This window comes from Plasmodium malariae (assembly GCF_900090045.1).
Source record: "Plasmodium malariae genome assembly, chromosome: 9".
Taxonomy (NCBI): Eukaryota; Apicomplexa; class Aconoidasida; order Haemosporida; family Plasmodiidae; genus Plasmodium; species Plasmodium malariae.
Window position 1 is genome coordinate 1,397,575 of NC_041783.1, and position 16,687 is coordinate 1,414,261.

The 16,687-nt window shown below is 26.4% G+C and overlaps 4 protein-coding genes and 2 non-coding genes across 6 annotated transcripts; 5 read left to right on the forward strand and 1 right to left on the reverse strand.

The window, feature by feature from the left end:
- Window positions 1-1,064: 1,064 nt before the first annotated feature.
- Window positions 1,065-1,328, reverse strand: PmUG01_09039200 (60S ribosomal protein L38, putative; the record flags this gene model as incomplete). Its single annotated transcript, XM_029005092.1, has 1 exon — window positions 1,065-1,328. The coding sequence occupies one exon, from the start codon at window positions 1,326-1,328 to the stop codon at window positions 1,065-1,067; it is 264 nt and encodes an 87-aa protein (XP_028861716.1).
- Window positions 1,329-3,585: 2,257 nt separating this feature from the next.
- PmUG01_09039300 (60S ribosomal protein P0, putative) lies at window positions 3,586-4,536 on the forward strand (the record flags this gene model as incomplete). Its single annotated transcript, XM_029005093.1, has 1 exon — window positions 3,586-4,536. One exon carries the CDS (start codon window positions 3,586-3,588, stop codon window positions 4,534-4,536), a length of 951 nt encoding a protein of 316 aa, XP_028861717.1.
- Window positions 4,537-5,628: 1,092 nt separating this feature from the next.
- On the forward strand, window positions 5,629-5,733 carry PmUG01_09039400. Its single transcript, XR_003751943.1, has one exon. It is a non-coding gene; the product is annotated as an uncharacterized ncRNA (small nucleolar RNA).
- A 144-nt stretch (window positions 5,734-5,877) lies between these two features.
- On the forward strand, window positions 5,878-5,982 carry PmUG01_09039500. Its single transcript, XR_003751944.1, has one exon. It is a non-coding gene; the product is annotated as an uncharacterized ncRNA (small nucleolar RNA).
- Window positions 5,983-9,026: 3,044 nt separating this feature from the next.
- On the forward strand, window positions 9,027-10,349 carry RPT5 (26S protease regulatory subunit 6A, putative; the record flags this gene model as incomplete). Its single annotated transcript, XM_029005094.1, has 1 exon — window positions 9,027-10,349. The coding sequence occupies one exon, from the start codon at window positions 9,027-9,029 to the stop codon at window positions 10,347-10,349; it is 1,323 nt and encodes a 440-aa protein (XP_028861718.1).
- A 1,883-nt stretch (window positions 10,350-12,232) lies between these two features.
- PmUG01_09039700 (conserved Plasmodium protein, unknown function) lies at window positions 12,233-16,672 on the forward strand (the record flags this gene model as incomplete). Its single annotated transcript, XM_029005095.1, has 7 exons — window positions 12,233-13,240; window positions 13,626-15,314; window positions 15,567-15,653; window positions 15,755-15,817; window positions 16,008-16,085; window positions 16,266-16,313; window positions 16,568-16,672. The coding sequence occupies 7 exons, from the start codon at window positions 12,233-12,235 to the stop codon at window positions 16,670-16,672; spliced, it is 3,078 nt and encodes a 1,025-aa protein (XP_028861719.1).
- Between the last annotated feature and the right edge of the window lie 15 nt (window positions 16,673-16,687).

The window sequence follows — 16,687 nt, forward strand, 5'->3', positions numbered from 1 at the left end:
TATCTGATATTTTTAATCATTGATGCACATTTATGTATATACATGCATATATACATACATACGACGTTCACATATAATTATAACTGTAAGGAATAAGTTACGTACGAATAGGAAGACAGCAATTGTGTGCTATATTAATCTATTTTTAATTTTAAAAAAAAATTAGTTTAGTATACCTATTTATCATTCGTAAATAGAACAATTTTTCTTTATAATTTTCTTTATAATATTTATTACGCCATTCTTTGTGTTGAAATTGAAAAAAAAAATAATAAAAAAAATGATCTTTTTCTATGTACAGAAAAAATCCGCTCTTTCAATTTTTAAGATTTAGGGCATTCTCATAAATGTACGCAAATTAAAAATTATATAATCCGTAAAATTATATAATCTGTACAGTTATATAATCTGTACAGTTATATAAAGTTTTTTATATATTCATAAGCTGATAAAAAATTAAATTCTCTTATTCCCTACATGTTCTAAATAACATTTGTAATTACGTATTTCGAAAAAGTTTACACTGTGTTTAAAATAATTAGCGGAAGAAGAGACCTCTTAAAAATGAGTATGAATCATGCCTACTATAATATATGTGCAGAGAGCATACATAAGTATGCATACATATATATATATATATATATTTATAAGTATATATGTATGTATACATATATATAAGTATATAAACATTCTTTAATTTAAATAAAAAAAAAAAAAGTAATACGAAAGTATTAAGCAGGAAATAAAAAAACATCATAAATACTCACATATAAATATGTATAAGCATAAATTCCTAATCCTACTTATTTTTATACATAGTAATCCTCACATGTAATATTATTAATAAGATAAAAATTCAACAGTATATTATTATACCCTACTTCATCTTAATATCCCTATTTTAATAAACGTTTCTACCAAACAATTGCCATCTCTGTTTACTGCTAATCTCTTTTCTTCTTCTTCCTCCTTAAATTTGTTCCTTCTCTTTTTATTTAATTTTTTTCTTTTAAATATAATGATATAAATTGTAATCATAATTTTATATCATTTTATGTGTATTTCTACTTCTTCGTCGTTTTTGCTACTTTTTTTTGTGGGTAGTATATTCTTTTCAACCTTGGTTGTAAGGAGTTTTCAATGCGCTCTGCTTTTTTACGATCCGAAAATACCATTGTGTATAAATATCTCTTTGTTCTTAATTTTAATTTTGTTATGATTGTATTTTTCTTTGTTCTACTTTTCTTCTTCACTATAATGACGGCTGTTGTATCAGGTTTCCTGCTAATTTTCAAGAATTTACGTATGTCAGTTATTTGTTTCGGCATCTTTTCTCTTTTTAATTTTTAAAGTAAAAAGTGTAAAAGTAATTTGTACGTTTCAGCTAGAACTTCGTTCTTCTATAGGAATAATTTTTTATCCCAAAAATTATTCGTAAAAAGTTTTGAACTGAAAATGGTATATTTCTTAGAATATAAATAAAGAAAAATAACAAAAATAATACTACTGCTATAAGTGTATGTATATGTATATGTATATGCACATATATATATATATATATATATATATATATATACAATGTAAAAATGCTCATCAATTTTTTTTAATTATACTGTATTATTTAATTGCCCTCTATATAAATTCAGTACATATTTTATTCCTTATCGTTAATAATATCATCAATAAGTATATATATAAATGTACATAAATAACTATTTATGTATAAATGAACAGGTAGCTAATGTATATATTTGTTAACATATTGGTGTACGATGGCTTGATACTTTGCAATTGCGAATGTATACTCTGCACATAATTTTTTTTTTTTTTAGCTACTATTCTTCCTTCTCGTTAACGATGCGTCGCAAATTTCATATATATATATATGTATATATGTATATAATTATATTAATATAACTCAGATCTGCGTTATCACAGGAATTGCCAAATATATACATATTATATATATTGTAGGAGAACGCACGGTTTTTCTTCTTTTTTCTTATATATAAAATTCATTGAATTGCTTATCTAAAAAAGAACACCAAAACACTTATATATGAACGTCGCTTTTAAGTTGGTAAATTATTATATATAAATATAACGAATTTATTACAGATATTAGTCTTCAAAATTAATTTTGTAATAATAGAATATCCCCTTTTTCCACTACAAGGCATAATGTGAATTAAAATTTAGCTCATATTATATATAAAAAAAGAAAAAATAGCCCAAAAATATATGCTATTTTCAATTTTTTTTCATTATTTTTTTTTATAAATTTGTTTTTTTTTTTTTTTTGGTTTTGATAAATTTAATTTTAAAACAGTTAAAATATGAATAAATAAATATATTTTATATTTTTTTTAAATTAAGATTTATTTTTTTTAAATTCAAGAAAATTATTTTATCTTCCTTTTTTGAGGACTTTTAATTTATGGTAAGTGAAAAAAAGATTATATGAACAAGTTACATCACCAGTCTGTTTGAATATTTTATTCATTGATAATTTATTTATGTACAGAACCATATATGTTATTCATTTATGCATTATATTTTATATTATATATGTATATAGGTTTATGTATTTATTATGTATGTATTCTTATACAGTCTGCAAGTTTATGTTATTTTATTATTTTATTATTTTGCTATATCAGTCCTTGCTTTTCTATACGTACATTTGAACTCTTAAGTTTTTTGTGCCTATATTAAGTAATTATTCCGAGTGTATTTCTTGCAGTAATAATTAAATTCATTGTTATGAATGATACAGCTTGTATTACTCTGTTATTTATATTACACTAATGTTTTTTCCCTTTTTTTTTTTTTTTTTTGTTTATGTCAAGAAGTAAAAAATATATTCATATGTTTATATTTAACCAAGTATCGTGTAGATAGCTTATTAATTTTTATATTATATTTTATCGTAAAACATATATATATGGATATATAGAATGTATATTCATTTTACCGTTCAGTTAATTTTTTTTAAGTATCATTATTTTGTGTTAATACCACTAATTGCAGTTTAGTTTTTTATGTAAATTGTTATACTTAATTGATAAAGTGCAATAGACGAATATTTTGAATTAGTACAAACCACTGTTACATTTACGCAAATATGTATGATTTGATTGATAATAGGCAGGCAGGCTTTTAATTATGCCTTACAAAATTATTTATTTTATATAATGTATACACATTGTTTATTCAATGCCATAATTATATCTGTATATTTTATTTAGTGTGCTTATTTTCATATATGAAGTTTTATGTATTTAATAATTCTTCATAGATTTTTTATGTACTACGTTTATAATTTTTACATGACTTGTTCATAATTTTTGAACAATTTTTCCTTTTTTTCTTTTCTTTTTCTTTTTTTTTACACACTAATATTATAATTTTAATTTGTTAACTTTTTCAGGTTAAAGTGATTGTCAGACATTCATTTGTACTGCCAGTCTCCATAAAATCGCAACTTGTTCGAGTTTTTTTGGAGAATATATATATATATGCACAATTTTTTTTTTTTTTTCATCCATTTAAAAATTTTTGATTTATTATAAAAGTAGGAAAAAAATGGCGAAATTATCCAAGGCTCAGAAAAAGCAAATATACATTGAGAAACTGAGCTCACTAATCCAACAATATACTAAAATATTAATTGTACATGTAGACAATGTTGGATCAAATCAAATGGCAAGTGTGCGTCAGAGTTTAAGGGGGAAGGCTATCGTATTAATGGGAAAGAATACAAGAATAAGGACAGCATTAAAAAAAAATTTGCAGAATGTACCACAGATAGAAAAATTATTACCATTAGTAAAATTAAATATGGGTTTCGTATTTTGCAAGGAAGATTTATCAGAAGTTAGAAATATTATTCTTGAAAACAAATCACCAGCACCTGCAAGATTAGGTGTTATAGCACCAATTGATGTATTTATTCCACCAGGTCCAACAGGTATGGATCCATCGCACACATCTTTTTTTCAGTCTTTAGGTATATCGACAAAAATTGTAAAAGGTCAAATTGAAATACAGGAGCATGTGCATCTAATTAAGCAGGGAGAAAAAGTAACAGCTTCATCAGCAACACTCTTACAAAAATTTAATATGAAACCTTTTTCATATGGTGTTGATGTACGAACTGTTTATGATGATGGAGTTATATATGACGCAAAAGTTTTAGATATTACTGATGAAGATATTTTAAAGAAATTTTCAAAAGGTGTTTCCAATGTAGCTGCATTGTCCAGAGCAGTTGGTATAATAACAGAGGCTTCTTATCCTCATGTATTTGTTGAAGCATTTAAAAATATTGTTGCTTTAGTAATTGATACAGATTATACATTCCCATTAATGAAGAAAATTAAAGACATGGTTGAAAATCCCGAAGCATATGCTGCTGCGCCTGTTGCTTCTTCAGCAGCCAAACAAGATGCACCTAAAAAGGAAGAAACGAAAAAACAGGAAGAAGAGGAAGAAGAAGAAGAAGATGGATTTATGGGATTTGGAATGTTTGATTAGTGCAAATCTATATGTGTTTGTTAAAGAGCCAATATGATGATGAACAATGTTAAAATTAAATATATAGAATGTTGCTATCAAAATTGTTGACATATTCTATTGGTGTTTTGTATCTTCAGATTTGAAAGGGTAATAAAAAGTTGTATATATTAATATGCTTTGTTTATGTTTGTTGTTAAGTATGTGTACCATATATATATATGTGCATGAATATATACTGAGTATGTGATAAGTAAATATATGTACATATACATACGTACATATATATATACATTAGAAAAGTTCCAGTTGTGAGTAATAATTATGCGAGTTATAAGAAAAATATGTGAGATGGTTCATTTCGAAAATTAATGAGATTTCACGAATTGTATACTTGTAGTACTATTTATTAATAAAGGACACAAGAATGTGAACAAATTTACTGTACGTGAGCATTAATTATAATATTTATGAAATATCTATATATATATATATTTATATATATTTTTTTTTTTGAATGATAATAAAGCCATATAAAGGTGCAGTTATTGAGAGTTTAAAAAAGTATAAACTCGATGGGAATGCATAGCCCATTGTTACTAAGTAGCTAACGTAAAACATATAACATATATATATATATATATATATATATATATGAACAGTTTATAAAACGAACAAGAGTTATGTAAGAGAATAAATATTATGTCACAAAATGTACATGCATATATATATATATATATATATATATATATATATATATGAACTTGTACATGATAAAATATTTATCTTACATAATTTTTGTTAGTTTTATAAAATGCATTTATTTTTTTGTGAGTGATGATAAATTTTAAGATAGCAATTTTAGAGCTTATAAAAATGTAAGCTCAATGGAAGTATATTGCCTGAGATTACCTAAGCGACTGACCAAAAAAATAAGTATATTTTATAAAACTAACAGAAATTATGTAAAGTGCATATTTTATCATGTACAACATGGGTATATATACATACATATATACATGCATATATATATATATATATATATATATATATATATATATATATATATATATATATATGTTTTTAGTTGATATGAAAATGTGCATCTATTTTTTGCGAGGGATGATAAAAATTCTCAAATGTTCGCAGTTGAGAGTTTAAGTAATTAAGCTCAATGAATAATCTTTGTAGCCTTCTCTTAGATGTCTGACGCAAAAAATATTTGAAAATAAACAAAGCATATATGTATCATATCATGTAGTTTTGTGTACATACATACGTGCGCATGGAGAGGTATATATATATATATACACGTATATGTATTGTATACATGTGTACATGAATATGAGTATATATTATTTTTTGTGTATGATGATAAACATTCTCAAATGTTCGCAGTAGAGAGCTTAAAGGAATAAGCTCAATGAATTTCCTTTGTAGCCTTCTCTTAGATGTCTGAGACAAGAAATAATTGAAAATAGTGGAAGCTGAATAATCATACAATTTATATTTTATATGTTTGTATGTGCATGCTTACGTGTGTATGTAGGAGTACGTACATATGTATGTGTGTATGTTTATATATATATATATATATATGCATTATGCTATTTGTGAGTGTTGTACATATGTTTGTAAATACATAATTTTATATAAGTAAATGAATGCATACGTACCGTTGCATGCACTATTTTTATGCTCATATTCTCCATATAATTTTTATATATTTTTTATATATTGTGGAAAATAAAAAAAAAAAGTTAAAAAAGCTTAAACGCACTTTACATATGCAGAGATATGTTGACGATATATATTATTGCACTCGTAATTTGTAGATTATATTTATATGTTTAAGGTCTTTTTTTTTTTTTTTTTTTTTTTCTATTCATTGTGTTTTCTTTTTTAATACTTTTTAGCAGAATAGAGTGATATTGCTTCCTAGAAAAAATGAAAAAAAAAAAAAAAAAAAAAAAAAAAAAAAGAATAACAATTGCAAGTAGTTTATGTAATTGTATACATATGCATATAGTATCAACAGGGTGTTTGATTTGTATATAAACATAACACATGTATGTATTTTATTCATGAGTGAATAGTTTTACGCAAGTGTTTATCCTTACATACTATTATAATTTCGTAAGTGGTTTTGTTTAAAACCATTATTTATTATGGGTATTTTCAGGATATTGAGTTTATCAAAATTGAGGTGTTTATTTTTTTATTACACTTATGCATTTTTATTTTGGAAATTTTTAGTATTTTGTATATTTATTAAATGATATTTGCTATTTATTTTTAAAACAAGTTTTATTAATTTTATAGGTATAGGTGCATGAGGAATAGTTTTTCAGAGATTTAAGAAAGGTGCTGAGGAATGGCAAATATATTATTAGACGAATAAAGAAATATAATAAAGAAGTAGAAGATTAAAGATATGGTACTGTTATTTTTACGTATGTATGTATGTGCTTACTGTTTGTTTACAGTACTTTTGAGTTTTTATTGAAGAAGGAAATTCATGAATCAACTTGAAAAAGAGAGAAATACACTTGTTTATTTTTATACCATATATTGTTATTAAAATAAAATATTTTTATTATAATATATTTTATAGTATTAAACCATATTAGCTTATTTCATTTTATTACATTATGTAGTTTTATACTATATTTTTTATTTCATTATATTATTTTTTAGAGTATATTACACTACATTATTTTATCTTATTCCATTATGTTGTTATTAATATTATTATTTTTTTTTTTTTTTTATTATATTTTTTTTTAAATTAAAAAGCAAACTTATAAATAATTAGTATTTTTTAGGAATATAATCAAAAAAAAAATATATAATAGTAAATATTATAAAAGCCTTTTTTTATTTCTAAATTTTGAAGAACAAATTAACGTTTACCATTTCTCATGGATTATACTTAAATTAATCCTTTTTAAGGAGATAAAGAATGCGTACAGTCCTGTTATATTTTAAATGTGTAAAGTGTGTAGCCTTTTTTTTTTATTGTTAAGTTCGAATATATCATAAGGTACATATTAATTGTACATTTTACGTTGTACATTTAAAAAGTTTGTATGTATATTGTAAGTATATTACGCATAAGTAGTGTATATTATGCAAGTATGCACGATTAGGAGAAAACACCTAAGCACATACATATATATGCTTGTTCAAATTGTGGGTAGATAATAAAGTTTGCAGCAGTTGTACACGTATAAGTGTCAAGTACTTTTTCCGTCCGTGAAAATTTTACAAAAAAAAAAAAAATTTTAAACCTTTGTACATTACGATATAATAAATTTGCATAATTTTGCACCAACGTAAAAATAAAAATACATTGTTATTTCTCTAAATAAATTTTGATTATATGTAACATTATAAAATATATAAACAATTCTCTTAAAATCTTCTAATTTGAAGGAAAATGAATGTACAATTTTATTTAAAACTGCTTTGTGCGTATTTTTTTTGGTGCACATCGTAACCTATGTGTATACTGGGCGTATATTTATTATTGTACATTAATAATAACATTAGTATTAACGTTATGACTAGCATTAACATTAACACAAACATTAACACAAACATTAACACGAACATTAACATTTGCATTAGAATTGGCATGAACTGTTTATCATTTTTTAAAGATATTATTGCGCAAATTTTGCGTGTAAAAGTTTTATGTATATATTACTTCAATAATATAGTTCGCTCAAGGGTTGAAATGATGAAAGTATTGCACATATCGTTTAATATACACTTGTGCGTTTATGTATTTATATATACATACATACTTGCATGAATACGTTCTTACATGATACTGTGTTAGTGAATAGCACTGTTCAAGATGCAAAAATTTTTTTAGTGAAAATGTTATTTGTGTTATTACATTTTTTATTGCCCTATTTCAGCATTTTAGCATTACATATATTTTGTTTTTTGTATTTATATTTTTTTATGCTCCAATTTGATAAAAAAAAAAGAAAAGAAAGAAATTTGATGCAGTGTGAATATTATATTTTAATGAAGAGTAAAATATTAAAATTATAGAACTTTCACTTCGTCGTTTTGACATTTCGTTGTTTCTTCGTTTTGTTTCTTTTCCCTTCCATTCCGTTCCTTTCCTCTGCTTTCCTTTCTTTTTTTTTTTTTGCCTTTTTTTTTTCCTTGCTGCATTACACCAAACCTTTTTCTTCAAGGCGGTTTACGTTGGCAAACATATACGTACAAATGTATATATGTATATATTTACATGTACCCATGTGCTGCCATCCTTACACGCTACAGCGTCGAACATAAAGCTATAAAGAATGCTCTCTAGTGCTCAAGCGAAAGGCAGAAGTTGCTTGCATAAATGTATATGATATATAGCTGAAATATATACACATATATTATATATATATATATATATATATACGAGCATATACATACACGAAGGTCTCACGCTTGGAGCAAACCGCAGTGTAACAATATTAGGAGTCCGTGGAAAGTAAAAAATGAATGTGGAAAATATTTTTGGAAATGAGGAAGTAAATGTAGAAGAAATAGAAAAACTGTCAAATAGCGAGATAAAAACAAGAGTAAGTTTAATTGAAACGGAAATAAAAATTTTAAAAAATGAGCATACAAGACTAAAAAATGAATATAAAAGTTTACAAGAAAAGATAAAAGATAATGTGGAAAAAATCCATTTAAATAAAATGCTTCCATATTTAGTGGCAAATGTAGTGGAATCTTTAGATTTAGAAGATGAAGAAGAAGAAAATGAACCGAAAGATGAATATGATTTATATGATAATAATTTAAAAATAAAACATGAGGAAGGATTTCGTGATATAGATGATGAAAAAAGAGGAAAATGTATGGTTATTAAAACATCAACTAGACAAACTATATTTTTACCAGTACCAGGTTTAATAGAAGCATCAGAATTAAAGCCAGGAGATTTAGTGGGTGTAAATAAAGATAGCTATTTAATTATTGATAAATTACCACCAGAATATGATAATAGAGTAAAAGCTATGGAAGTAATTGAAAAACCGTCCGAAGATTATTCGGACATTGGTGGTTTAGATAAACAGATAGAAGATTTAGTAGAAGCAATTGTATTACCTATGTTACATAAGGAAAAATTTGAAAAAATAGGAATAAAACCACCTAAAGGTGTATTAATGCATGGACCTCCAGGTACAGGAAAAACATTATTAGCAAGGGCTTGTGCATCCCAAACCAATGCTACTTTTTTAAAATTAGCAGGACCACAATTAGTCCAAATGTTTATTGGGGATGGTGCAAAGATGGTTAGAGATGCATTCAATTTAGCAAAAGAAAAAGCACCTGCTATTATTTTTATTGATGAATTAGATGCTATTGGAACCAAAAGATTTGATAGTGAATTATCAGGGGATAGAGAAGTACAAAGAACAATGTTGGAATTACTAAATCAGCTTGATGGTTTTAGTACAGATGACACTGTTAAAGTTATTGCTGCTACAAATAGACCAGATACATTAGACCCTGCTTTATTAAGATCAGGAAGACTTGATAGAAAAATTGAATTACCACATCCTAATGAAGAATCTAGAGCTCGAATTTTACAAATACATTCAAGAAAAATGAATGTACATAAAGATGTTAATTTTGAAGAATTAGCTAGATCTACTGATGATTTCAATGGAGCTCAACTAAAAGCTGTTTGTGTTGAAGCAGGTATGATTGCCCTAAGAAGAGGAGCCACTGAAATTGATCACGAAGATTTCGTTGAGGGTATCACCTCCGTTTTGTCAAAAAAAAAAAGTACTTTGAATTATTTTACGTAAGCGTTGTTCGTATTGCAGTATAAGCCTTTGCAGTATAAGCATTTGCAGTATAAGTCTTTGCAGTGTAAACCTTTGCAGTGTAAACCTTTGCAGTGTAAACCTTTGCAGTGTAAACCTTTGCAGTGTAAACCTTTGCAGTGTAAACCTTTGCAATGCAGGCTTTTTTAAATGTGCAGTCATGCAATGAGCATAGGTACATACATATATATATATATATATATATATATATATATATATATACGGACGTATGTATGTTCCTGTGTGCACTGTATTTATGGTTGATGTAGACCACACACACATACACGAAAGAGATACCTAAAAATAGGGAAAAAACACGAGCCAAACAAATATCGTAAACGTGTATACATATGAATACATAAGCAGAAAGGTGTCTAACTACATTCCTACCCGTCATTGTTCTATATAAATTTTTTTTTTTTTTTTTTTAAATTTATAATTACCCATAGCTCCCATATATTATACATATTGCCCCCTTTTAAATATTACTTACGATTCACGCTCTGTTTGTGTGTTTCGTTTATGTGCATAAATAGATACATATGTTCGCATATGTAGCAGCAAAAATGCTTTTGTTGAATATGCCTCTTCAGGACTGCTTATTGCAGCAGTATACATTTATTCATCATTTATTAAAATACACATATATATATATATACTTATATATTTTTTTTCTTATTTCATTTCATTCCCATATATTTTATGTACCTTTTTTTCTTTCCTTTTGCTAAAATATCTCCCAAATTAAAATTAAATTTGAACTCAAAATTGAACACAAAATTGAGGTTAAAAATGAACACAAAATTGAGGTTAAAAATGAACACAAAATTGAGGTTAAAAATGAACTAAAAAGTGAAGTTAAAAATGAACTAAAAAGTGAAGTTAAAAATGAACTAAAAAGTGAAGTTAAAAATGAACTAAAAAGTGAAGTTAAAAATGAACTAAAAAGTGAAGTTAAAAATGAACTAAAAAGTGAAGTTAAAAATGAAGTTAACATATATTTCTTCGAAATTATTTATTATATTTCCGTATGATTAGTAACAAGCTCGGTTGAACAATAAAACAAGTTTTAAAAATATGCTACATAAACGTAGCAGGAATGCGAAATGTGGATAGCTTAATAGCAATTTTTTTACACATTAAGTGTTCGTTTGCTCATTTTTTGTATGATTTTTTTTCTTTTTTTTTTTTTTCTTTGTACATATGTAAATGCACAGTATAACATATATATAAATGGGGGGAGGGGAAAAAAAAAAAGGGCAATATGACAGCAATTAAAATTTTTTTTTTTTTCCCTTTTTTATGTTTAAGTGCAATTAAGAATTACTTGTTCGTAAGTGAGTGCATCAAGGTGAGGGTTCTCAATGGAGAAAAAAAATAAAAAGAAATTAAAGCATTTGTCATGAATCATTTGTTATATATGATTTGTCATAAAATATTTATCAGTGTGCACGTACATGTTAAAAGCTGCGCTTATCTTTTCATTAACGGCTCCACTGTTCTTGCCAAAAACCGGAAGTTAAATTGAACGAATGATTAAGCCCCTTCGCTCGAAGGTAAAACATATGTTGGTCCAATATTAAGATATAAAAATAGAAACTTATAATAGGGAATAATCAACTATTGGTAACGAAATGAATCTATGATGAGTGCCTAATTTGATTAGAAGGAAAACACAAGAGAAATGTAAATAGGCTGTTCTATTTATTACGTACGCTTATATAAGCAAAATATTTATTTATATATAGAATAAATAGCCTTAATTGAGAGCAAAACAAAAAAAAAAAAAAGAAGGCGAAAAAGGGAAAAGAGGACTAATACGCCTAAAAGAGCGAATAAGCGCTAATCGGTCTAATATGCTCTAAATGACAAAACACCAGATGGACGAGGAGCAGAACAAAAGCCTTTTCAGTAGAAAAGAGGAACTACTAAAAAGTGAAAACATAATGAAGATCATGAACGAATCTATGACATACGTAGTGGAGGCTAGTAGGTATAAACCCCTGTGTGAGATAAAAAAGGATCTTGAGTTAATGAAAAATATAATTCATGGTGATATTATTAAAATATTGAATAAGAATTATGAAGAATTTATGTCTTTACCTTCTAATTTAAATATAATAGAAAATATTATCCCAATATTAGAAAAAGAAATAAGAATTTCGAAAACGTATGTTAAGAAATTATTAACAGAAATTAATGCAATCAATAAAAGTACACACGATATATTAACTGACAAAATTAATATTTTCTATATTAAAAATATAGTAAAGACAAATATAGAAATAGAGCAATTAATAAGTAAAATACAAAAAGAAATTAAAATATATGAACGGTCAGAAAATTATACCCTCTTAGTAAATATAGAGCGTAAATTATCTTCTTTTTCAGATAATAATGAAATGGTTAGAAATTTTATGGAGGATATATGTAAAAAAAATAATTTTTATTTATTTTATTATTTAAGTCAAAGAATTATTAACTTAACAAAAGGAATATGGAATATAAAAGCAATGTTATATAATAATTATAAGAGGATATATAAAGTAACACGTACATTAGAAGGCTTAAAGGAGCTTATTGAAAAATATGGCATATCATCGAAATGTGACAAAGATATAGTTGAAATAACTAAATATTATTCATTCGAATATTTAAATGATAATTTAAAAGGTCTTATTATGAAAGTACAAAAATATACAAATCAGTTGTCATATATATTTCTCAGAATGATAAAAGAGGATATTATAAAAAATATAAGGGATGATTTTATTCTAAACCAGTGCACAAACTATATTTTAAACGCTTGTTATATGTTAGATCATTTTGACACATTTATCCAACAATTCTATGAAGTGTTCATTAAGTACATGGTAAGAAATACCTTCCCTTTTTTTTGGGCATAAAAGGGGAAAATGGCTAAAAAAAAAAAAATGAGACACGAAGAGCAGGGGAAAAAAAAGAAAAAAAAGAAAAAGTATCATCTGGACGTTTAAAAAATTATAAAAATTTAGTGTGCATATGAGGAGTATTACCGCTGCACTAGTGGAATTTCTGCGCAGCCGTATCAGCCCAACCAGACGCAAGTCTCTACAACATTTTTGCCAATTTTGCGCACAATTTTCTCCCTCTGTGTGTATGTTTTACCGACCGTATGCAATGTACATATTGTGCATATTTAGCACTGATACATGTGTACATATTTGCGTGTGTGTGTGTGTCCATACATATGTGCGTATTTTTACACGCTCACGTTAGGAGGACCATACCTTCCAGTCATATGAGGAATTTCTATTGCACGTACGGGAGCATCTTCTTGAAGACACAAATATTGTGGAAGTGAACAAACGTATTGACAAGATAGACGAAGGAGCTTTGTTCTGCTCAAATGGAATAGTAACAAAATTGTTGGACCTTATAAAGAGTAAATATTGTAATATTTTTTTACTAAAATACTGTGATGTATTTATTGAGAATTATATAAAAACAGCGAATTTTTTAAATGAAATAAAAAAAGAAAGGAAAATATATGAACAGTTTGTACTTGATGAAATTATAAATAATTTTTTAAAAAATTTTGAAAGAGAAGCATATTCTCAATATATCTTAAATATATTAGAAAATAAAATAAATGAAAATTATAATTATATGATATTATTTGATAAAAAATATATATTTGACAATAATTCATATTGGTTAAAACATACAATTAATTTAATTAAAATTTTTAAAATTTTATTTACAAGTAAATATTATATATCCACATGTTTACCAAATTATCTCTCATTTATTTTTAAACATTTTAAAAATTACATATCCAATACTGAAAGCTTTTTATTATTTTTAGAAGAAAATAATAATCATAAAAACATTACTACCATTGATAAAACAAAATTTAATTTTAGCCTAACATTAACCTATAATAGTATAGGCTTTTTTTTGTCTGATTTTTTATCACTGCGAAATTTATTTAAAACTAGCTGTAAAATAAAAAAATTTATTAACCGTAAGAGTCCGACTTATTTTGTTGTTCCAAAGAAAATAGGAAATGTACCTACATGGATTTTTACAAAAATTATTGCTTCTTATGCTAATGGTTATTATCAACATGATGAAAACAACAAAAATTGTTCTTACTTGAGTAGTGATCATTTTGTTGTGTCCTCATCTTCCTCCACGTCGTCCTCTGCATCAGACTGGTGTGAAAATATGAACGATATCCTTATGCAAGAAAAGTATTTCTCGGACCTTATGAATCGTTGGAATAGCAATGATACGAAGTTAAGCAAAAAGGATGGGAGCAACTTACCATATGTTCAAGCTGCTAACAAATTACTACAACAAGGAGATGAGGATGAAAAAGTACACCAAAAGATGAATGCGCAAATGAGGGTACAGGTGTATGAAGGGGCACGTGTACTCATGCATGAACGAAGCGGTGATAGTAATATCGATAGTCATAGCGGTAGTGATGATGGATGGGATGTGAGTTGTAATAGGAAGCACCCCCATAGTAACCCCTATATGGATATTCAACAAATAGAATTGAAAAATTCAAATACTAAATCACTCAACCGAGCCAAAAAAGGTAACAATACTAGCTCTGCGTGCGCTGCTAATATTATACCCAGTGTTGAACAAAACGAAGACAAAGAATGCGAACAAAACAGCAGCCTACAGAAATTAGGCAAGGACAATAAAAATACATTAAAAGAAAAGAGGAAAAAAATGAAGCTACATTTACACATATATCAAAAAAATAGCAAAAGAAAAATTATACATGATATAAACTGTATAAACGGTTTTTTAAAAACCTTATCCAAGATTGTTCTAAATACACAAAAATCCTTTGAAGAATATTTCATTAATAAGATGTTTGAAATATGCTCTAGTTTTTTGGTTTATTTGCACTCCCTCTTGGCCATTTACAAAATGACTAATAAGCGCGTAAGAGAATAGACATGCACAGCATCACATTGGAAAAGGTACATGTGGGCGTGTTACAACTATACGTACGGGAGTGTATCTACGTTGAGAAGAAGTGCATGGGGTGTGTATGCACATGGCAACATATAAACGTGTATATATACATACACATATATATACATATGCATATGTGTACGTATATATATCTATGTGTATAACTGTGCGTGCTTGATTAGATGCTGCTTTTATATTTTCCATTTCTGCATATATAAGGTTCCCGAGAAGCCGAGTGAGCAAGTGGACAAGGTTATCCTCCCCCTTATTTCTTTTAAGGCATTTTATGAGGACATCATAGCGGACGTAAACCAAATGAACACGCAAATACAAGAAAGTGTGCATGTGCATATATATATGTTCGAAGATTATGCATTTACACCGAGATGCTTCATAATTTTTTGCAGGTCATTGTTGAGGGGATAATAACAAAAATCGTTGATAAAATAAATGACTATTTCCTTAAAGAAGTAATAATAAAATAAAACACTCACAAATTGCTAATTAACAAAATGGCAAAGCAACAAAATAGAATAACAACGAAATAGAAGAATAACACATTATCACTGAAAATTGAGGAAGTGTGAAATGCTCCTTTGATAGCTACTCATGTTTTCCATACTCGACTTTTTTTTTTTGATCTACTTTTTTATTTTTTAGATAAAAACCATTATTAACGTAAAAATAGGGGAACAAAACGAGCGAATTGTGAAATTTAACTTGTGCAATTTGTTGAAGGTTACACAGACAGAAGAATTCATACATACATAACATACGTACATAAATGTATACATATATATGTACACACTTTTACAAATATATATTTTTTCCATAAAATTATACCACATTTTCGAATTTGCACATTTAGTGAATGGTAACCTCCTTTTTTCAATTTTTGCTTTTTTTAAACTTTTGCAGGATGATGAAATACCTTATGAAGAAAAAATACAAAGGCAAATATATTTAGTAAGAACTGTTCTTAGCGTGTATATACATACTCACATGCATACACCCATGTACATATTAATTTGTAAAAATGCGCATATAGACCTTTGTTCATGAGTTTAGGCCTGCGTATTTGCCAAAACCCCATGTTGAAAAAGAGACAAATTAAACCTGATATGTATAAGACTATGCATATATGTATACACATTAGTTTATATACCTATTCTCTGCTCGTCATAATTTTTATTATTTTTTTTTTTTTTTAAATACAATAGGATATATGTCATTACGAAAAAATATGTAATGAAAATTTTAAAATAAATAAGGAAAACAATAGTAGTATGGGAACATTAGTAAATTATTTTGTGTTAAAGGAGTAAATAAGAGACAGGAAT